Consider the following 24390-nt stretch of genomic DNA (forward strand, 5'->3'; position numbering starts at 1 on the left):
TTCTATTTTTTACGATCTTAGTTAAGATTAAACACTTGGAAGTAGTTTAAATGTACAGTAATTAAAGACATTTTTGTAGTTATCATTCTTACGCTGTAGCCCAGTACTGGTTGTAAAATCGATGAGACTGTGATAGCCTAAAGGTTAGAGTTTAATTTTACCTACGTGACTACGCACGCATTACAAGGAACTGTCGCCTTTAAGTCACTATGACTAATCTATACAGTTTCGTAAAACGCTTATCGGTCATCAGTAAGCACTACTACGGCATAAACCAACCTGTTATCGCCAACGCCCTCCTACTTCCACCTTCTACTCCTAAATATGGTAAACTTGTGTGACGTTGGCTAGCTTCCTTCTGTTTAGCTTACTTCTCGTTTAAAACCAGCTTACTTCTCCGTTTAGATTGTGGTCCATTGACAGCGACAGCTGCACAAACTTTACAGAATGATTTGGATAACAGGGTTACTCTTAACTGGACTTCTCGCTATGTTTTACATCTACATGAGGCGCACAAGGTGAGTCTGAGGCACACCCCGCAATAAGTTGTTTGTTATGTACTGTGTCCGACTTCGTTCAGGTTTTGTGTGCTGCAGGCATTTATATGAATATAGTTGTTTAGCCTGCACCTGTTACGCGACTTGTTGCTGTTAAAAGCTATTTTACTGGGATGAGAAATAGAATGTGCTTTACGTTTCTGAAGACGGAGAAACGAGCCCCCACTGGACAGAGGGAGGATTCCTTGGCTTGGACATGCTCTTGAGTTTAAGAACGATGCTGCCCAGTTTTTAACACGGATGAAACAAAATCATGGAGACATCTTTACAGTGAGAAAGTGTTGTTTGTTTGTTTGTTTACTTGCTTGTTTGTTTCAGATGGAGGTTTATCTGCGTTTTGTTGTTGTTTTTAATCTGTGTATTTCTTGGTCATTATTTTGCCCTCCACACAGTACAATAAGGAATTAAACATATTTTGAGACTTCACTAGCTTTACTGCTTTTGTAGTAGACCTGTTGTTATTACTGTCCAATTTGGAGACCCCTTATAGCATCACACATATACCAGTATTGCAATTCTAATTAGCATTTTATACATTTACAGTTTTGCAAAACACCACAAACACTCATAAACTACAGTGTGTCAGAATGTTTCAGTAAGTAAGCACTTAGAAACCATGCCATGACTGCACTTTATGTTACTGCTATATAACAGAATTTGAACCAACACCATATTTATTTGTGCCAGCTATTAAACCAGTTATGTGGGTTGTACCTCTCTTTTTGCTATGGTGTAGTAATGTTTGATGAAGAGTTCAGTTCATTTCTTATCTTTACAGATACAATGCAAAGTACCTGTTAATGTTGATGTGTTGCTAGCAATGTGAGGAAATTATGACATGTAGTTCCTGATACAAATGGTCCACTGAAATGGAACAACATACTGTAAACTTTAAATATTGCAACTTCAGCGTATTCATGTTAAAGGTTTTTTAGTTGATGCTGTGAGGACATATTCCAATTTGACAATTTTTACAGTCTGTGCTTTTGACCTATAGGTGTGTGTAGCTGGGAATTACGTGACTGTACTGCTGGATTCGAACTGCTATGATGCTGTCCTTGCGGACACACACTCCCTGGATCTCACTCCCTATGCTCAGCTTCTGATGGAGAGGATCTTCAGCCTTCATCTGCCTAATCATGATCCAGTATCTGAGAAGAAGAGGGTAGCACTGTAAGAATCTGAGATGGCACCTGATTCAACATTCCCTCCCCTATTTTCTTTTATTTGATGTTTTTTAATTCAATTCAAGTTTGAAATTCTAACACCATCAAAGGCACACAACACTTTTGTGGCATTGCTGTGTTTGTTTATTAGGTTTGTTTATTAGGCAATGCATTTACCAACCATCCAACATACTGTTCATTAATGAAGACTATCACAGCCAGTATGTTAGAGCTGAAGATGCAGACAAGCTTGCAAGATTTATTGTAAATGAATGAATATTAATGAATGTGTATGTTATGTTTGTTTCATCACTCACAAGTCAATGTGTGTATGTATTTTTGCACATTTCCAGATATTTTAAGGAGCCTAATTTATCTCAAATCTGCATTTCAATGCAAAAAAACCTGCACTTCCTTATGACATCAGAAATAACCCAGGAAACAGCTGAGTGGAAAAAGGACAAACTCTTCAGCTTCTGTTACACCTTGCTCTTCAAGTATATTCACTTTTATCACTCATATATATCTTTAAAATACACACATGGAACCCAAATGTAGTATCCAATTAGCAATGTTGCCTGTACATAGACAAAGAACTTTCCCACCCATAAGTGTAATAATTTGGCTGAACACTTATGCTTGCTTACATAATTGGAAAATCCATAAATATTAGCTCATACTTTTACAGGGTGTGGCTTCCACTTACACAGTGTTATGTAGGTCAGTGGAGCTCAATACAGCAGCAATGATACTCTTAAACGTGTGAAAGATTTTATGTACTGAATGTTGGTAAGGCCTTAAAAGAAAATGTATTGCATTATTAGTTAATTCAGTAGTCATTAATTTTCTGTTATGTTTTTCGTATACACATCTCTTTCTCTGTGTCTCTAGGGCTGGTTATCTTACTCTCTTTGGCACAGCTAATAATAACAGTGCTACATTAACTGAGGTTTATGAGGAATTTCGGCAGTTCGACAAGCTTCTGGTTAAACTAGCACGACAGACCTTGCCAAGAGGTAATTTAGCAAAAAATTAAGAAACTACAGAAGGAGTCACTGTCATTGGAAAAAGGTGGAACTTTTGTAACATGAAAATAATAGCTGTTCCTTCTCTGGGGCATGTCATATCTCATTTCATGTGTCACCTAATTGCACATATAAAAAACTGTGTGTGTGTGTGTGTGTGTGTGTGTGTGTGTTAGATGAGAGAAGAATTGCCAGCTCAGCACAAGAGCGACTATGGGAACTTTTGTGCCCAGCCTACTTAATCAAGGGAGCTGAGGCCCAGTCCTGGCTACAGACCTACTTGGTGCAGCTGGAGCAGCTGGGCCTCGACACTAATATGCAACAGCGAGCCATGCTGTTCCAGCTGTGGGTCACACAGGTGAGCAGTGTTTGTGCACATGCTGCCATTACAAACACACACCTACACACAGTCGATTTGTGTGCTAGAATTTCTTCGACCGGTCTCTCCATTATCTTGGAGCCAAAACAGTACACAGACAAGATAGAAGGACAGAGAGGCCTGTAATGTCATGGAAGTTTTTGTCATTCTGAACCTGGAAGGAATGTGTGGTGACTCATTTGATGATGGGCCTAGAGAACTTGACACAACAGAAATGTGTAAACTGTGAATATGCTACCTGAAACACTGATCATTCAACTGTAAATCACAAAGTTTAGATATAATCTTTAATTACATTTGTCAAAAGTTAAATAAATATACATTCAAAGAACATTACAGTCAGACACAAACCTTCCAGTATGAAATCCCATTTGGACATTTTAAAAACCACAAACATCTTAACACATTTACATATGATCCAAAGCAGTATAACTGAACCAAACATCTTGGTGAAAGCTATTCTTAAAACTATTTAAATCATGAGCATTATTTGCAGGACCATAGTAAGAATGCTGTTGCAATGAATTTCTCAGCCACATGAAGGCAGTAAAAACTGTGGCAAACATCAGTCATGACTGATCTCATCATATTTTTACTCCATCTGCTCATTCCTTTGTCCATTTGCACACGCGGAGAGTGTGAAACAGCACATCACTCCACAGTGTGCGTTTTAACTGGTCTGGATGTGCTGATGAACATGCTGGAGCTTGAATGAAACGTGATACTGCATCTCACCGCTTACAGGCTTCAGCAAACAAATAACAAAAAAAACAAAACCATCCTGCCAATATCGCTGCGTCATGCCAGCTTTGGAGACAGAGACGGAGCACACTACACTCTCTGCAGCCACTTCCAGATGTGCTGTTTTTCCTTGGCCCATAAATTCACCCATGAGCCCACCACAGTTATTACAGAATGGGACTGACACATCTTACACACTTTTGTGGATTAGTGTCAGAGACAAGGAACTGGGTTGTGGGAAAGTTCCATGGACGTGGGCAGAGACATAATTCTTTTTCATTACTTGTACGTCTATTTATGGATATAATTCAATTTTCTCAGACATTCTGGTGAAATTATACTTTTTTTGCAAGGTGCCATAAGTACCATTTGCTGTTTACAAGGAAACGGTGAAGTCAGAGTTAACAAGGAGAACAGGAAACGGCCAAGTCAGAGTTAAAATCATTTTGTAATGTCTATAATGAGCCTGTGTATATGTATATAAAGTGTAATGCAGGACCAGCTGCATTCTGGATGCTGGGCTTCTTGCTCACCCACCCTGAGGCTCTGAGAGCCGTTAGAGAAGAGCTACAAGGCCTGAAGCACCCGTTGAGCAAAAGAGAAAACACACCAGTGTTCAGTAAGTCTTGCCTAATCAAGTGAAAACCACCTCAAGCTTATTCAGGACTCTTATTGTAGTTCTATTAAACATGTAGTTCTATTAACATATTTTTTTGAAATAATGAAATCAGTATGAACCGGAGCCGTGAGACATCCATTGCCATGCTGTTTGTAGACAGTGCCCTGAACGAGACGTTGCGGCTCACTGCAGCAGCACTCATCGTGAGAGAAGTGATGTATGATAAAATGGTTCGCTTGAGCAGTGGCCAAGAACACCTCCTGAGGCGAGGAGACCGCCTCTGTATCTTCCCCTTCCTCAGTCCACAAATGGACCCTCAGATCCACCATGAGCCAGAGGTAGCCTATGTTCCCATTCCTCCTTTTACCTATTTCCTGCAGGCCGGATAATACATTTTGAATCAGTAGCCCAACACTCTAGAAGTTTAATGTAATCTGTTCACTCAAAAATGAATTCATCTTTTTTTATGAATGTGATTGAAAAATACAGTTGTCATTAAGCATCGATAATTAATAGAAATCTGTGGGACTGTTTTACACCCTCATCTCAAAAGCAAGTAAACCATTCTATTCTAAATGCCAACTGAAAAATGTGCATTTAGACACTGGTAACATGTCAGTTTCAGAAAGTGCACAGTATTGGAAAAGATTATTTTGATGATAATCCTGGCAAACAAGATCAGTTTAAATGCTATAAAGTCTGGATACATTAATCTGACACCATGATTTAGTATTAGGCTCTAAAACCGTGATGTGTAGTTGAAACTGGTGCTAAAAGGAGTAAGCCTAATTATTTTTTAATTTACCTCAAAACTAGATTAAAAATGCATTTTAGAGATAGGCTTAATTATATGTAAGTATAAGTTGGTTTTTGCATGGAATGTTTAGCTGTTTTGATTTAATTTGTTTTGAGTTAATCTCATTAATATTATTAAGTAGCATTTCAAGCAAATACAGCACAATTTGTGTTCTGAATCCATGTTCACTTTAAAACAATTTTGTCATTAATGCAGTTGACTATTCATTAGTCTTTACATAATTGCGAAAATACCCTACTCATCATTGTTTAAAGAAATAATCCATCCTTCTCCTATCTAAAAATGCTGGATTTCTAAATCCACATCAGCATGAGCCTGACTTACTGTGTAAAGGAACACTGCAAGCTATGTTCAGTGGTGTTCAGTGGTGTTCAAGTGTGAGCTCTGTTTGCGTCTACTGCTGTTTTTGTTTGGGTTTTTTTTTTTTTTTTTTTTTAGAAGTTCAAGTTTGACCGCTTCCTAAATGCTGACGGCACAGAGAAGCAGGACTTCTTTAAGGAAGGTCTGAGGATGAGGTACGGCAACATGCCTTGGGGAACCGGCAGCAACTTATGTCCAGGCCGCCATTTTGCTGTTAGTGCTTTAAAACAGTGAGTATGACCCCCATCCATCAGAATGTGTTTACTACACTAATGTCATGCTTTTAAAGAGTCTTAAATGGTTCCTCAGAGAATAATCATAACACATAAGAGCACCATATGTTATTTAGGATCATCGTCCTACCTTCATTATTTATTATTGCGTAAATCATTTAGAGGTAATGCTTCATCTCAGCATGAGAGTGGAGAGAGTATATGCATTTGCTCCAGTTTGATATGTTTAATTTCTGAATGTGTTTGACCCTTTCAGCTTTGTGTTCATGATCCTGACACGCTTTCACCTGGAGCTGTGCGATGGCAACGCGAACATGCCAGTTGTGGATACCAGCCGCTATGGGTTCGGGATACTCCACCCAGCTGGGGATTTAGAAATCCGCTTCAAACCCAGGGAGTGATTCTATGATATCTCCACAATCAACGCTGTACATAATTCGGTAGCTTCACTGTTTATTTAAGAATGTGTACTCGTATGTTCATCTGTTTTGTACAACCATTTTGCCTGTTATTTATTTGATTAATAAACCATGTTTTGTTGTGTATTAACTCTCCTCTTTTATGTGGTGTATTGAGTCTATTAGTTAATGTGGTAGTATTTTAAAGTCATGTCAGGCCTAAACCCCAGGATTATCTTAAGTGCTTGTGATTTTTGCCTCTCAGCTCTTCAAATGTTTTATTGCACAATCAGAAACGGCTGCTCAGTTAAGTGTGAACATTTTGCTTAAATCGCGGAGACAACAGGTTAACTTTTTAGACTGAACTAGTGGGCACTAAAATTGGTCACCTATGTACTTGACTTGGCGTGACCATAAAATAAGGCCATACTGAAATATTAGCGCAGGTATGTGTACTCGAACTATTTATAAACCTATGTCAAACGGATACAAAAAAACATCATAGATGATTTGAAGATTAAGCTACATTTGCATATGTTGCCATCGCCTCCGTCGCCATTTTCACTGAGGTTACTCGCTGTGGCGTAAAGCAGGAGCAGTTCCAAAAGCGTACTGCTTCTGGATGGCAAGGGTTAAACGCGCGCGCCCTCCTTCTGCCGCTGGGCGGTAGGGCAACGGAGAGCCAGCCATCTGCAAGCGAAGCAGCTGTCCCGTCTGACTCCACGCAACAGCCGCGAGAAATCGGCTCCAGAGAATCGTGTAGATTCACAACAAGACTTGTTGATCTTTTTTTTTTTCTATGAAAATAAGCGATGATGTGCAGAGTGCAGGTACGCTCAGCGTCCAAATATGTCCGGGTCGGAGGAGAGAGGTTCTCCGTATAGGCTTTATTTCATATCGGATAGTGGGATAAAGCAGTGACGTTTCTCCTTTTTTCCTTCTTATTTATATGCTTGTACATCGTTCTAATTAAAAGTCTTCATAAATTAAGGTATGTTTTGTTATAACTTTTCCCTATAAGTTATTATTAGTAGTAGTATTATTAGTATTATTAGTATTATTGTCGTTGTTGTTGTTATTATTATTGTTGTTGTTGTTGTCTCTTTCAATGTTAACGGGTACTAAAACAAGGAATTACACACCTTGTCCTAGACGTTAATATGGTGAAACAAGTAAAACCCAAAAAGTGTTGTATATAAAGACTGAGTGACGTTTGACGCGTAATGTTTCAAATATTTCATTGAGGCAGCACATTCCGCTGAAATATTGCAGATGTTTCCATGCGAGGTGACGCTAGATCGATATCCTGATGCCCCTCCTACAAATTAAATTATGTTTAATGCTCAGGTGACGGTTCTCAAATAAGATGTTTCGAATAGAGTAGCCTATGAGATGTCATCGATGTATCTAAAAGCACTACACTACAGATTAATCATAAGGTATGCTGTTAATTACAGCAGCCTTAAATTACCCTTCCCTCGTATATGAAACGTGTGTAATGTATTAATCGTTATTTTCTGCCAAATGTATAGAATATGGAACACGCTGTCGTCTTGTTGCATCTGAACGGGCAGGCGTCAGTGACCGTTAACTATTTAGCAACAGGGTTAGAAAATTGCTACTACCCCGTGATGTATTCTTATTAAAAGCTCTCAAAAGCCACTCTCACTGATCACCCTAGACAGCGCGACAGGTCGTTACTCTAAGGGAAACGGATTCTGTTTTGCATCCAAAATGAATAATACGTGTGATCTCGAGATAAGGACCTGTAACGTAATTACTCTCTAATATGCAAACATTTCCAAAGGCTCGGATTATTAATGAGTTTCCAAGTTATTTTAAGTGTTTGATGATCATACTCCCATTCACAATTACATCAATGTATCGATAGTTTCAGCACCGCGTAAAAGGACAGCGCCCGACATTCATTCACAAGCAGGGTTTTCATTCACGCTTCCCGGAAGGCTACGCTGTTATAACGCTACTATGGGAAAGAGGCTATGTATTGCAGATTGACTTGTCTTGCTTTTTTATTCTTGCACTGCCACATAAAACGTATTGTTTTTCTTTTTTCCTATTTTTTCATCTGTCAACAGCAGCAGCGATGGGAGAAAGCAACTCGGAAAATGACTGGTAATTCTTCGTCCGTGGCTTGTCGTCTGGGCTGAGTGGTGGCCTACCTACGAACTCATATATACAAAATGGATAAGCAATCCACTGGAATGAGTAAAGTGGGTTCTCGGTCAACAGCCTCTCTCCCCCCGGACCCAGTGGATATTATTCGAAGAATGTCGTGCTGCCGCCGAGTCCGGCTGAACGTTGGAGGTCTCCCACATGAAGTCCTGTGGAGAACTTTGGACCGATTGCCTCGCACGCGGCTGGGGAAGTTACGAGATTGCAAAACTCACGAGGCGCTCATGGACATATGCGATGACTACAACCTGGAAGATAACGAGTATTTTTTTGACAGACACCCTGGAGCATTTACATCTATTCTGAATTTCTATCGCACTGGGAAGTTGCACATGATGGAGGAGATGTGTGCCCTGTCCTTCAGCCAGGAGCTGGACTACTGGGGAGTGGATGAGATTTACCTCGAGTCATGCTGCCAGGCGCGCTACCACCAGAAGAAAGAGCAAATGAATGAGGAGCTCAAACGAGAGGCTGACACCTTAAAGGACCGGGAGGGCGAGGAGTTTGATAACACATGTTGTTCTGAGAAACGCAAGAAACTTTGGGATCTACTGGAAAAGCCTGGTTCATCTGTAGCAGCCAAGGTAGCTAGCAGAATATAAACCTGCCATTTCTAATATTTACCTGTTCCTGCTTCAGGGCTGTCTGCATCACTCAACATCAGCTTGTTCTTGGAAGAGAGCGGGAAGTTGAGGATGTACTAAGGAAATATGCCACCACACTCCACACATATCTAAATGCCTACATAACCAAATACAATTTTTAAATGCTTTCACAAGAATTATACTGCGTAACTAGCTCAGAACCCACCTCTGCACTGCCTAATTGTTGTTTGGGACTTGGCAATGAAGGGTTTTTCCCCCTTGTCAGACATCACTACCCATAATGTCATTTCCCAGTTCCATTAGACCAAATTCCTTGTCAGATCATTCTCTCTGCCAAGGAAAAATCGCAGCATCTACACAACCATTGGAGTGTATATATCAACTGGCAATTAGCTTAAAAGGCAATATAAAAAGTGCCGTTCTAAACACCAGCTGCAGTACTGCTGCTGCAGTACTGCTGCTGCAGAGTAAATCACATCAAAGTTGAGCTCTTCTGTGATAAGTTCAATTCATAGTGAATTGTGCATTCATTAATTATGAATTAGCATTTTGCAAAACCTTTAGTATCAGATTAAATTTGATGCATTGAGTGAACTGGCTTCTGTGGCTATCTGCATTCTTTCAGAAGTTCTAGTTCCACACCTGTTCATCTTAGCATGGGTGGTCACATGGTATCTGGACAGACAGTTACCTAGCAACACAGTGATGACTCAATTACCTAAAAAGAGGTCTCTTAAGTCAAGGGACTAGGAAAAGAGTTTGCAATACTTTGTGCACACATATATGACGTGTGTGTTGAAGATATAGCACTGGTGATCTGATCAGGTTGCTTCTGCACTCCATAGGGACTGACTAAGCTTCTGTTGTTTTCATAAATCTCCTTGGCTCTAACTGCTTCTCCCTCTTTCCTCTCTGCTCTCCATCTCTCTCTCTCTCTCCCTCCTTCCAGACTCCTGCACTGCACCTCCAGCTAAATGTCAGGGAAATGTCACATTAATTATCCTCCATGAGACTCTACGTCCCACTCTGTTCTTCCCTTGCCCCACCCTCCACGCGGTCAGAGTCAGAGCTGGCTCTGTCTGTCTCTGTCTCAAATCACATTTTGCTTTATGGCTCTAACACACAATGAGATTACGGCCGACCATCGGCGTACCCCTGCAAATTAGTGTCGGCTCATATTTCACTGTTAGTGCTCCCTTCGTTACCATGTTCACTGACATGGCAGCACCTCGGCTGGTACTGAACAGTATTAAAGGTCGTTTTATGGTTGAAAGTGGAAGCTTGTTCTGTGGCTTCTTAGTAGGGCAAATGCAATAGATTAAGGTCAGTGCGCTTTCAACTCTTACATACACACTATACAAAAGCAAGCACAAGCAGTGATCTACGAACACTGAATACTTCAATAAGACAACTTTTTTTCCCCTGAACCAATCTGATCCAACTTTGAAAAGGGAACCTGATTTGTTTCCAGATGCATCTTGGTGATTTATGATGACCAGAAAACCATACTGTTATGATTCACTAAAGATCAGAGCAGTTAAAAGAATATCATAAATTGAAATCAATGCTTGAAGACTCTAAGAAAGGAATGCTGGCCTGGTCATGGTTGTGTAGCATCTAGGTATCTGGGACTGTAATTCACCATGCCGTCACCTGCTGCTGCCTACAGCTGCTGTGACAAATACAAATTACACCCCCATACACTCCCATTACTGCAGACAAATTAAAACTGTCTTTATTTACTATCTCAGATTTGCTTTCCTCATGGACTACGACAAATAAACAAACTGGCAAGGACAGATGATAAATTATGGTGTGTTAACTTATTAATAATGCGGACTGCAATATTTGATTTTCAGAGAGGAAGTACAGACATATTAGTCCTTTTCTTCACAAAAATTCTGCATGTTGCATTGCAAACGTTTCAGTTCTCCTTTAACTCATTCACTAAAAGCTTTATTTTAGCCATAATTTGTGCTTTACCCTAATCTACCCAGCAGTTCACTACCCAACCATAGATCTGTACTGAATCTGTATTGAATTCACTGTTTCTTAAGTACCTGTATTGCTTACCAAAGTCAAAGTGTTGTGTGTTAGTATCTGTTCTACATTCTGTACATCAGCTAGAGCCAGAAACTTACATCTATGAGGCGTCATGATCAGTCAGTTGTATTTACTGCCTCCATTTTGTGTAAATTATTATTCTTCAAGTTATTTAACCTACACCTGGAGTGCTCTCAGAAGACAGTGGTGGAGATTACACAGAACCTGTGTTCTCTGGTGCTTGTCTCCACCGTGGAGGTGAAAATGATATTATCAGATGACTGAAAGAAATATTGCATAAAAAAGGCAAATAGAGTTACTGTCCACTGGAGAAAATAACCAGACTTCGTAAACTGAAATTGGGATGATTGCTATCTAATGGATCTTCCAATCCTAATACACATCTGTATATCAAAACAAATATTAGGAACATATCAAACTTGCACTTATATCAATAATTGAAGCTGAGTGTGTCAGATCTACCCCATTGTTATTGTCTGCATTATTATTACATTTTCATTTTTCAAAGGATTGAAAGAAGCATAGTGCACTGGAGGGAAACAGAGTATGTTGTGGTTATTGCACACTAGCCACATGGAGTAATTACTGTAAATAGTCACGTGTGACTCTAGCTGATTCTCACATATCTATGCTGCAAACATAACCTCTGAGCTTTGAGAGCACTGTTGTTTTGGTGACCTCTGCTACCCAAAGCTTGGCCCTATACTGCAAAATATTAAACAGTGCATGAATCATCTAATGCTCTGAGTCAGCTCCAATCCCAGATGCTTCCAGAAGCCATGAGGCTTGTTATTGTGCAATCAGGTCTAATCATCCCTCTGCAGTGCCTCATTTGTGTCAGTGGGTCAGTAAAGTGTCTTTCATTTGCTTTTCAAAAGGAGCCTATTGAATAGGTCCCTTGTTTAGGTTTTGGCTTCTAAATATAATTTAGGCAGAGAAAACCATCTGTTTGTGAGGACTGTAAAGAAGCATGACACATTTAAAAAGTAACAAATTTGATGTTAAGAGGAGTGAGTAGTTGTAATGAGAATGTTGAATAACATTTCTGTTGTCTTATTTGTTGGTAAATTAAAGTTTAAATGTTGGGTCCCTTGTTATATTTTTCACTAACCATATATCTCCAAGTGAGTTTAATAAAACTTAATCAAAAATTGTAATGTGATTGTTATGGTTTTGTAGGCTAGAGAATCAGAGTCATAGATACTAATGAATAGAGAGGACAGTAATTAGTTTTCAGGTGCCCCAGCGTAGGTTGCTGTAATAAAATGTCTCTGGAAGTCTCTAGAGTGATCTGCATCACAAAGCTATCTACTAGTACATTTAGTTGGCTAAATCAATCAGCACTGAAAAGAACCCCTCTCTCTTTATATCTCTCCCTTCATCTCTTGCCCACTAACAAAGGCACACGTAAGTGTACACAGTGTCGGTAAGAACCACAAGAAGCTGGGGACCACAAGCAGAAGTGATTGTTCTGGATATTCAGAATCAGTGATTTGGGCCCAAGATGAGGAGTAAATGAACTTATATAAAGTTTGTTCCTCAGTTCACTATCTGCAAAAGGGCTATAGGCATAAATATCTAATGATCATATTCTATCCTGGAGAATTAGCCCACAACATTTGGATTAAGCATAAGTTTAATATCATTAGATTGATGTAATTGCTGCCAAACTATGAAGCTGTATAGGTGTATGAATGCACTAACCTGTGAATGCTTGCACCCTTAATCACCGCATACCCATTCACCTCTATCAATGGCACCCGAGTCGCTGTTGCCATGGTGAACTACATTGGTTTCCAGGGTGATGGCTTGTGTTTCAGTGCTGAAGTTAGACTGTGTAGCGTGTGCAGAGTGGATAATGAAACTCGCAGTGTTTTGCTTCTTTGTACCCATTTAGGGCTTGCTGTTGGGGCTTTGTCTTCAAATTCAGTGGGTACTGTAGTAAGGATCAAGATCTATGTTGACACAGGTTAACACAAAACAAGAAACTGTCTTGAGGGTCCTGACATTTATTGATCCATACCAATACACCTCTACTGAATACTTTGTTAACTTTTCTTAAATGAGCATCATGGGAAATTCTGAACCAGCAGCTGGTGAAAATAAAGACAGATGTTTCATATGACATTTGCTTTAGTCTTTGGAATTAGTTTTCCCTCCATGTCTTGGGGGACAAAACAATAATCTTGCTGACATAGAAACTGGCACTAGTTTCTATAATATGTACAGTAGAGAAAAAGGGGGAAATGGAGATAAAAGGAATACCACAGCTTTTTGTTTTTCTAAGATAATACTACACAGAAATACAAGCAGGTGTGCTGTGAAGTTAATTATTTCATGAAAAACAAGATGATTTTGAAGTTTATTTATTTGATGCAACCTGCATTAGCAAGACAGCTAAACAAAGCGATTGCTGGAACAATGGGATCAAATGACCATATATCTGCATCTAAAGGTTAACCAATGTTCATTTCTCTCACTTTTAGTTATTTCTCAAGAGAGTTAAATTGTGATTTTCATGTGTGTTGGAGGCTGAGGCTTGTGTAAATCATTTAGTGTATGAGTGATAACACCTAACACCATCTTAGGGCATCATTGTTCCGTCCTGGTGAACCACAGTACTGCTTTGATACACACATTTTACACACACACACACACACACACACACACACACACACACACAGCTGCTACGATGCTCATCTGACACAGTCCGATACATACATTTTACTCAAAACAATGTTAATGTTTGCTTAATTCAGACCAAATACATAGAGTTCATAGAGCGGCACAGAATCATTTGATGTCTGGAGGACTCTGTGTGTAATGAGGATTGTTAATTAGAAATTTTGACTAGTGTGAGCCAAATTATAAAAACCTGAGAAACTTGTAGGCTAACAAAAGTGTGATCAAAGTCAGCACATCACAGACCATATCACAGACTGATACGGGACAGCACATCACATATATATATGTGGTACAGCATATTACAGACTGATACGGGACAGCACAAGCCAAATATGTGTGGTACAGCATATTACAGACTGATACGGGACAGCACATCACAAATATATGTGGTACAGCATATTACAGACTGATACGGTACGGCACATCACAGGCCAATATGGGTATAACACATCAAACACTGATCTGGTACAGCACATCACAGGCTGATATGGTATAGCATCTCACAGACCAATAGGGTACAGCATATCACAGGCTGATATAGCTCTTGATTTGCTATTAAAGTCCAGGGCCATTAACATGGCACAAACACAAACACAAAACCTTGCTTTTCTGCCCAAGACTGAGATTGAATCCTGTTGTGGTTTCTTTTTTTCTTTTTTTAGGATTGGATGAATATGGTTGAATTTATATTCATAAAATGCAAGTAAAAAATGAAAGAATGTCTTAGAAAGTGATCTGTAAGGAATATGCACTGTAGGATTGTGGAAGGTGCCTATAACCAATACTTACATATTGGAATGCAAAAATAATCCACTTGTCTAGAGCCTTTCTCTATACCTATTAGAAAGTCTATTGATTTCATTATTCATTTCTATGTCATCAGCAGCAGCAAAAAGCAATAAAGCACTGGAATGGCAGTGACAGTGATGGGATTGCATGACAGTTCAGGAAAATATATTCCATGTCATCATCTCATTTTATAAATTTAAGATGGTCTATCAGTTTTATAGTGACAAGTAGCTTTTCAGGCACAATTGTGACAGTCACTGTAAGCACTACAAACGGCCATAAAGATCTGTACACACAAGGCCTACAGACAGCGTCTTTGGCAGAGGCAGGGAGGATGTGGGGATTCTCTGGGTGTCAGGAGAGTGAAGGGCAGATGGAAATAGTTTTAAGTTTTAAGTCAGCAGGGGATTATGGGGTAGAATAAGTAGAGAGATAATATAATCCAGTCGCATGATTTTATCTGAGGTCCATTAGCTCATGTTTCAGCCAGCAAAATGTGAACTGTGGTTTGAAAAGTAGTTTTTTTAATAAATACTATTGTTTCATGTGGTAAGCTTTGTGTATTAGTGGTAGAGACCACTCCTGCTTGCACTGTCTGACTTTATCTTTTGTTTGTTGCAGTTTGGCACTTGTAAAAAATATATATATATATATATATATATATATATATATATATATATGTATGTGCATTCTTCTCTCTAACATTTATGCAATGCTAAAAAGCCTGTCGTCAGTGTCACCATAGCAACTGTGTCTTGTGTGTTGCTTGGACGCACAGCTGTCTCTACCAGGATTAGCTTTGGTTAGGGGGTAGTATGGGGAGGTAATAGGTGTGTTTTTTAAATATTATGCATATGTTATTGTGTGTTTGTGTAAGCGTAGTTTATACTGCAATGTAAATGAGTAAACTTTGTATAATACTTATACATTTGCAACCTTTATATTCAAATTATTTCCAAATCTTAGAGGAGAAGGGAGGCTTCCCTTTTGCTATGTGAATAAGACAGTGATTGCATTGTTGATTACTGATTTTACTTCTTTGAGAATGTGTCAGAATTAGTGTCTGCTTGGAGTCTTTTGATTTGAATGTTTTTTCTGTCTGCTATGCCTCTGTACATATGTATATACACACACACACATATGCACACACAGGTACACATAGACACATACACACACACACATGCACTTACAAATTATAACTTGGAATCATGGTTGTTATAACATGTTCAAGCACTGCATTATTTTTATTTTTATATAGTTATAGAGTAACCTACATAAGAACTTTTTTCTTTCTTTGTGTCTCTCTGTGTATGTGTATGTGTGTGCACACTGAAAAGGTACTCCTCTACGCTGCTGTAGTCCCCTTGGTGATTCTATAAATAGCACTGTCACTGTCTGAGCAAGTTTAAATATAGACACTGAGACAGGATTTTCCCCCCTACACTCAGACATATGAATAATATATGAGAAAATGTGACAGTGCCATGGACCAATCCCTTAGGTCAGCTGGCTGACTGCGTGTGTATGAGTGTAGCTGTAGCTGCAGCTGCATAGTTGGTCCACGTCTCAAAGGGCCACCAAGACCCAACTGAACCACCCTGTCCAACAGAGGTTGTGGTCTCCATGAATGATGAAGCGCTAAAAAAAGAGAGATAATGGCAGAACTTTTCCATAACTTTATACAAGTCAGTTTTTTTTAAATGAACTGGCATCTGTAAATTCTGCATATGTGTGTATGTGATCATGTGTACTCGTTGTCATGCCATCATTTTCTGGCAAATGTTGAAGACATGGTCTTCTCCAGTAACCATGGAGACAGTGTCACTTTCAGAAGGACTTGGAGGCAGGCTTGAATAACAACACACACACACACACACACACACACACACACACACGCATACACACAGACACACATGCATGCACGTGCACACACATACATACACACACTCACAAACTGCGCTCCACATTAGTACTGGATCTAGTACTGCATTCCCTTACAAATGAAAGCTCAACTATCCAGTTGAGATAAATACTGAATGAATGCCGTCTCACTGGTATGGTCAAATGAAATCACAATCTGAGTTTGTTAGCCATTTTAATTTAGGCATTTTTTAACTCACTAACAATCTGTACCAAAAGCTGTAACTGCGTTTCCAGCATTAAATCTGTAAACAGAGAGGTGTAAATAGGATTGTTAGCAGCAGACAGATACTGAATGATTAATGTGATCAAAGTGTAAAAGCATGAGAGTGAAGCTCCCTGCATCCTAGTCAAGGGCCCCTAGTGAGCACACCATTAGGTCAGACAGATTCTCTCAGACTCACAGGCCTTTAGATTCTCAAGCTGTGTACACTAGAGGAGCCAAGATAAACAGATGCAGTGGAAAAGAGGGATTTTTCAGAGGAAAGAAACTTCCCATTTGTCTCCAAGCATCTCTAGACGACCACATCATGTTGAGCACACAAATAGTTGCTGCGGCAACGGGTCAGAGGCAGCAGAATGTCAATGGACAAGGTCAAGGGAAGAGTTCCTAATATAGAGTCACAAGAAAAAGGCTTAGGATGGTAAAAGGGGAGCATGAGCCTTTTTTTCAGCATGTACACACACACACACACACACACACACACACACACACGGACACATGCATGCACACACATACACACACAGAATGAACAAGTATAGGAAATTTCCTCACAAGGATATAAACTGCCTTGCCATATTATTTTGATCAGTTTCACACACACACACAGACACACACAGACACACACACACACACACACACACACACACAGATACACACACGCACACAGACACATGAATAGAATTCACTAATTAGAATTCACTAAATTACCCTAAACATAACTTTCACTCAAAGCCTACTAACAGCATGACCCTAAACTTAACCTTAACATCTGTCTAACATAAACAATTAACATGACCTTAAACCTATCCTTAACATCTAACACCAACTGTTAACATGACCCTAAACCTAAGCTTTGATGTCTGCTTAACAACAATTGTTAACATGACTCTTAACCTAACCTTAAAGTCTAACACCAACTGTTAACATGACCCTACCCCTAAGCTTTAATGTCTGCTTAACAACAATTGTTAACACGATCCTAAACCAAACCTTGACATCTGCCTAACAACTATTAACATGACCAAAACATAACTATGAGCCTAACTCTGACCTAAACTACAAAATAATTATTTCTGGAGAGTTTTGTCATTGTCTCCCAAGACTCTCTGCTCACTCTACTTTCCATTCTATTTCTCTTCATCATTGTCTTGAAATAAGGACAACAGGCATACAGTTGCACTAAGGAATGTATGTAGTAACACTAATTAATTGTTTGGTCAAGATTTATTGTAACATGATCATGAACAGTTAAATTATGCTTCTTTATCCAGGAGTCTTGTGAATCAATCAGTTCAGATGTAAGTTACAGATAATTGGCCAAATCACTGCAGTGTAATTAATTAAAGCAAAGCTTTCGTACCATAGAGCAGAAAGATTGTTTACTGATTTGCATAGTTTTTGTACATTATATGAAAGAAGATAAGGAAGATGGAAGAAATTAAATGAAAAAATAAAAAAGACTGAAATGAAGGAGATAGGCAGTGAGAGAAAGAGAGATAAACAGATAGGGTCATAATTCACATCTGCCATGGCGTCATGGCAACACTGTACTCCTTTTCTGATTGGAGGTGGCTAAGGGATGGCAGCTGAGTTGCATCTGGGCTGAGTCCTCTCTTTCTTAGTCTGTTAGGACGAACATTTGAACATGGTCGTGTGCAACTGTGTGTGTGTGTGTGTGTGTGTGTGTGTGTGTGTGTGTGTGTGTGTGTGTGTGTGTGTGTGTGTGTGTGTGTGTGTGTGTGTGTGTGTGTGTGTGTGTGTGTGTGTGGACTCTGCAGGGGAGTGGTTTGTTAGTATACTTTTATCTAGGAAGTACCTCTTGGAGGGGGGAGTTCCAGTTGAGCCCTATAGTTCATGAACAGATCCTTTACTTTAACCAAATCCTCACCAACCAGCTAGACATACACTGCTTAAGACACCCTGATATTCATTTATGCCCCTCTCATTCATTGCAGAAAATGGTAGAAATATGTTGATTATTTATGACTCTGCTGCAACATAAAAGTAATTCTGCTAAAATATATAAAAACATGTATTTTTTAAAATACATGTAAAATATGCATAATATTAATGGTTCTCAGGAAAATTCTTATTAGTTCAGTAGTGTGTTATCTAATTATATATATATATATATATATATATATATATATATATATATATATATATATATATATAGCAATCCAAATAGGTAGTTTAGTGTAAATGTTTAGGTTACTATTAGAGGAAGCTGTGAGGATGCTAAGTAAATTCACGCACAGAAGGGGATATCAAAAGCAAGAAGAAAAATGTGAGCAGTTGGATGACTTAAACAGTCTTCCTAAACTGGATGCTTACTTTAGAAGAAAGACTGAAAATACCAGAGACAGGAATTTGGACTTGAAGTCTATTGTAGAAGATTTTGCTGAGTGCAAGGCACATCACATAACTTCACCTGAATGAGTGCATGAGTTAAGAGCCTTGTCTTAATTGAGATATAAAAATAGCAAGTAAACAAGCAAATATCTTTTTTTTTTCATATGATTTCATTTTGAAATGAAACAGAACATCCTAGTTATGCCACTGGTTAGATTTTTTTTATAATGGGAAGAATTACTAATTCTTATCAGATGGTTATTGATGCCAATAAACTTAATTATTTAAAAAGTACATCAAGACAAAAGGAAAATCCTTATTTATTTTTGTCAGCTTCATGACCTCACATGATTTCAAATCTGATGAAATACAAATCTATGAATCTATGAATTCACAGAATAAAAATTTCTCCTCTTAATGTTGTTTTGCACATTGTTTTGCATTTATGTTTTTCATAAATATTTTTTAAATTAAACAGCCAACAGTGCAGATTATTTGCTGTTTGACTGATGAAGCAAACGCTACACTAATATTGATATTAAATATAATCCACATGGCAAAATCACTGAACACTTGAACAGTTAATTTCAACTGACTAGTTGTGTTACAAACATATTAACTTAAAGCAATGCAAAAATAGCCTAATTATTTGAGAAATATCCCTTATGGATATACTATATCTTTAATTTTTGAGTCAAAACTCATCATATCTATTTTTCTTTTCATTAATTTTGTATTTTTTATGTCTCTGATTCACAGATATTGGCCATCATCTCCATACTGTTCATTGTACTGTCTACTATCGCCCTGTCTCTCAACACCCTCCCAGAACTGCAAGACATCGATGAGTTTGGTCAGAGCACGGACAACCCTCAGTTGGCCCATGTCGAGGCTGTATGCATTGCCTGGTTTACCATGGAATACCTCCTTCGCTTCCTCTCTGCACCAAATAAATGGAAGTTCTTCAAAGGCCCACTTAATGTTATTGACCTGTTAGCCATTCTTCCATACTATGTCACCATCTTCCTGACTGAGTCCAACAAGAGTGTGCTGCAGTTCCAGAATGTGCGGCGAGTGGTGCAGATCTTTCGAATTATGCGAATTCTGAGAATCCTTAAATTAGCTCGTCACTCAACTGGGCTACAGTCTTTGGGCTTCACATTACGTCGCAGTTACAATGAACTGGGCCTGCTAATCCTCTTCTTAGCCATGGGTATCATGATCTTCTCTAGCTTGGTCTTCTTTGCTGAGAAAGATGAAGATGATACAAAATTTAAGAGCATCCCTGCCTCCTTTTGGTGGGCTACTATTACCATGACCACTGTGGGATATGGGGACATTTATCCAAAGACTTTATTAGGCAAGATTGTTGGTGGACTCTGCTGCATTGCAGGAGTGCTGGTCATTGCCCTCCCTATTCCCATTATTGTAAACAACTTCTCTGAGTTCTATAAAGAACAGAAGAGACAGGAGAAAGCCATCAAGAGACGCGAGGCTCTAGAACGTGCCAAGCGCAATGGCAGCATAGTGTCAATGAATATTAGGGATGCATTTTCCCGTGGTGCAGAGCTTCTTGATGTGGTGGTGATGGAGAAAGGTGAGAAGCCTCAGGACAACCATCTCTCACCCAGTCGCTGGAAGTGGTCATCCAAGCGAGCTCCATCTGACACCAGTTCCAATCGCTCCTTCAATCCTGAGCAGGGTTCACCAAGCAAGACCAGGGCCTCCAGTCCTCAGAGGCTCAATGCACAGAAGCTGGAGGAAATGTACAACCAGATGTCCAAGACCCAGTCACAGCCAAACCTCAACACCAAAGACAGGAGTTCATCCTGTGCAGGTGGCAGAAGGGATGAGATTGAGCTGGGAACGTTGCCTGGTCAAAGGACCAATGATCTGAGAGGTCGCGAAGTAGTGGTGGACATGAAGAGCCTGTCTAGCATTGACAGTTACATAAGCTGTGCTACAGACTTCCAAGAGAACCCACGATTCTCCTACAGTCCAGCAGGGGGGTTGTCCTTTCCAGAGGGCTCTCGTTTTTCACACAGTCCTAGCTTGGGTTTTTCAGCACGGGTCAGTGCCAACCCGAGCCTTCAGACCACCATGGAGCATGAGCCCATGCTTACTCCACCATGCTCTGCTGCAAAACCTCTTGACATCGAAGGTCCATACCAACCAGGTGTAAACCTTCTGAAAACACACTCCCTTAGGGTGAATTATCGTGGTTGTGGGGAGAGCAGTCCTGCTAGTGCCCTTCTCTCAGACAGTTCAGCTCCCTCAGATCACTCCCTTCTCAGTCCTGAAGTATCTATCTATACTACAGCCAGCAGTAGGACTCCACCCAAGACACCTGAGGGAGTTGCACTCACACCCACTGTATTCACATTCCATGACGCCTCTATCAGCAGGTATATTGATGCTGACACAGATGATGAAGAGCATCTACGTGAAAGCTGTCCAACAGACCACCTACTTGGTGGCCGGGACACAAAGCCTCACCTCAACAGTGGCTACCAGGGGGGCACTAACCACCTGGAGGCTGCACAGAGACAGAGACTGTTGGGTCAGAACTGCCTGTTCCCTTTGGGAAGCACTCCTAGCGGAAGCCATGAGAACCATTTGGTGCTGGATGCCTCACGCAGATGTAAAGGGGAACGAGGCCGTTCCAAAACCTTTGACGAAAGTCTCTGAGGCTTTGAATCAAGTTTGGTCGCTATAGAGGGAGCCAGAGCAGGGACAGAGGCAAAGACACTGGAAAATTTGCAAGGAAATGCGCAGGGCATCGTCACTTTAGAGACATCTGACTCAGCCATACCAGGAGGCTACCTCTAGGGGCCTTCCTGGAAAACAGGTTGTGCTGCCATGCTGAAGAAAACAGAACTCTGAAGATGTACTACAGTCCATATCTCATTCTGTCTCTTTCCCTTTGCGGCAAACCTTTGCTGGTTTTAACTGGCCTGCAGTGTCAATCCACAGGATGAGCTGAAGCAGATTTCACTTTTGCCAGAATCTGACAGAAGCAATTTTGTTCAAAGCTTAATCAGGTTGGAATGGGAAAACTCAACAGAGATCAGGTCTGTAAAGTAAATAAAAGGGGCAGTCATTTACTGCCCTACTAGCCATTGTCCAGAGCCCACTTTCAATTTAATGTTATAGCCTGTTTACTAGTGCACCCATCCCCCCTGTCCCTTAAGAAACTGGCCTTACTTTAATCGCAAGTATGGATGTCTATGAAGTATGAGTGTGGTTGTGTGAGTGTGTGTGCTATTAGGAGAGCTGGCTTTATGACAATGTGTGTATATGATCACTGACATTCCTGCACACAACACATTCTCAAATGCAAACAGAAACAGTAAGACTGACTTATTTTTATACAGACATTATCTTTAGAAATTTGTTGTGCGTCTGTTATGTTTTTGCCACCAAGGTGTTATTAACATCGGTGACATTTATACAGAGGGTACCCATTTTGACTTATATTATGCTTTCTGTAATTTTGTTTATATCATAATTTTATTTGGCACAGACAAACCATAAAAGCAATGACTAATGATAAAAAAAACGGTGTTCAGTCACTAGCAATGTTACTGGAAATGCTATTGGTTGGAAAGGGAAACTAGTGAAGTAGAACCATGGTCAAACCTGAACATTATGTACATATCCATATTTACCTCAAATTATCTTGAACACATCTAAATATAAGCCACTGCAAATATAGCATGAACATAAAAAAGAGGTACTTGGATTTCCCCTGCCCCCATTTCTAACACAAACACACAGAAACATACATGCCCACTTGCCTCATGGATACTCAGGTATGTATAAGATGTTCTGGTGATGGCTACAACCAGTTTCCATGGTGACCACAAGCCTTTGTCAATGTGCATATCCAAGTAGGAATAAGGGTAGAGAGGGCTGGGTAAGCTAAAGTATGCTCACACATATACTCGAGCATGGAGGATGTGGAGAAAAAGGGACAGCAGAATTCTGCATCTCCAGGAAGTTGTTTACATGCTACTACCATCTCTGTCTCAACAATTCAGCAAATCAGGAGTGTGAATTAAATAGCAATGCTGGCAAGATTTGGGGTATGTGGAGACACAGCAAAAGAATGCAGAAAATAGAGATAGATTTCCTTTCTGTGTTTTGTTAAGCATAATAGTCTGTGATAGCAATCATGTTTGTGTGCACTGTTTAATGTAATAGGCAGTGAAATCCAACTGGTATGTAAAGACAGGTCTCCTTGTCTCTAATTTAGGTTTAAGGGGTTCCTGGATTTAATTAAGGTATCCATATACTTTCTAGTATGTTCTATGTACACTTATCAAAAACAGTTGAGAAGGTCTGCTGTCACAGGGTTTCTAATTTCACTTTAGACATTCAATGTATTGTTTCGGCATCAGATCAGGTATGATAAATTGGGAATAGGTTGTTATGTAATCCATGTTGGTTGCCCTGTAAGAATCAGTGCATTGTTTTATTATGTTGTGATTAAGTTGAATTCAGAAGGGGACATTCTACAGCTTTTTAAAAATGTACTCTAAGGACATTTTCAGACCTTTGCCAGATAAAGTACATGAGTATTTTAATTCTGAAAATGTTTAAAAGAACAAACAGTGATGACAATCAATCATTTGAGTATGACTAATGTCAGTGTGTTATTGGCAAGTTATGGGGTATTTGTTTCTGATGTACACACATGGTGCAGGTAATTTATAATGAAACATTCAGAAATCTTCTTAAAGTTTCCTTAGACAAAAAGCTTTTTCCCCTCATGGAAAAATATGTTAGAAAATAAATTCAGTTCTTCATATATCATCATGTACACGTTCGCTTAGGTTTATCATCATTTTATTCTTTGTTTTCAACTTTAATTCATTGGAAAATACAAAGCTCCTAGTGTAAAATATTTTTCTTTTTATAAAAGCTGACTCATGAGAACAGTTTTCAACCAGAAAGCACAATCAAAAGACCACTCATGATGTTTTCCTTTTTCTTACAAAACTGTAAAATCAAAAAAGTAGCAAAATAGGCAATTTAAACATGCATTTGATAATAGTGAACAAGAAAAAAAGCATAGATTTACTTTCCAGGGAATTTCACAAAAACAAAAAGAGAGAATTGTTTACATCCTTTCCCTTGCCCAGAACTCTTCTATGTCGTTGTTTGTAGGTCTAAAAGCTGTGCGTTTTGTACACTTTCTACCTGTTGACTTTCTATGCCATTGTTTCTGTATGTGTATTATGTTGTTTGAAGCATGTCGTACC

General features: G+C 39.4%; 2 protein-coding genes across 3 annotated transcripts; both read left to right on the top strand.

Annotated features, from left to right (window-relative positions):
• Positions 1-306: 306 nt before the first annotated feature.
• ptgis (prostaglandin I2 (prostacyclin) synthase) lies at positions 307-6436 on the top strand. The gene is made up of 10 exons (XM_027010948.3): positions 307-518; positions 704-827; positions 1555-1730; positions 2077-2220; positions 2615-2739; positions 2925-3106; positions 4355-4487; positions 4644-4825; positions 5743-5894; positions 6154-6436. The coding sequence occupies exons 1-10, from the start codon at positions 448-450 to the stop codon at positions 6296-6298; spliced, it is 1434 nt and encodes a 477-aa protein (XP_026866749.2). The 5' UTR covers positions 307-447; the 3' UTR covers positions 6299-6436.
• A 580-nt stretch (positions 6437-7016) lies between these two features.
• Positions 7017-24113, top strand: kcnb1 (potassium voltage-gated channel, Shab-related subfamily, member 1). Of its 2 annotated transcripts, none has more exons than XM_081718463.1 (3): positions 7017-7125; positions 8392-9072; positions 19886-24113. In XM_081718463.1, exons 2-3 carry the CDS (start codon positions 8497-8499, stop codon positions 21812-21814), a joined length of 2505 nt encoding a protein of 834 aa, XP_081574589.1. In that variant the 5' UTR covers positions 7017-7125; positions 8392-8496; the 3' UTR covers positions 21815-24113. The 2 variants fall into 2 exon arrangements, with proteins under 2 accessions (XP_081574589.1, XP_026866709.2); XM_027010908.3 differs by lacking the exon at positions 7017-7125 and adding an exon at positions 7151-7286.
• Positions 24114-24390: the final 277 nt, after the last annotated feature.

This window comes from Electrophorus electricus, chromosome 7 (assembly GCF_041902795.1).
Source record: "Electrophorus electricus isolate QZ-2024a chromosome 7, ASM4190279v1, whole genome shotgun sequence".
Taxonomy (NCBI): Eukaryota; Metazoa; Chordata; class Actinopteri; order Gymnotiformes; family Gymnotidae; genus Electrophorus; species Electrophorus electricus.

Coding starts and splice junctions, on each gene's coding strand:
- ptgis (XM_027010948.3), top strand. CDS start 448: ATGATTTGGATAACAGGGTTACTCTTAACTGGACTTCTCGCTATGTTT. Junction 828..1,554: donor ATCATGGAGACATCTTTACA/GTGAGAAAGTGT, acceptor TTTGACCTATAG/GTGTGTGTAGCTGGGAATTA. Junction 4,826..5,742: donor AGATCCACCATGAGCCAGAG/GTAGCCTATGTT, acceptor TTTTTTTTTTAG/AAGTTCAAGTTTGACCGCTT.
- kcnb1 (XM_081718463.1), top strand. CDS start 8,497: ATGGATAAGCAATCCACTGGAATGAGTAAAGTGGGTTCTCGGTCAACA. Junction 9,073..19,885: donor GTTCATCTGTAGCAGCCAAG/GTAGCTAGCAGA, acceptor TCTGATTCACAG/ATATTGGCCATCATCTCCAT.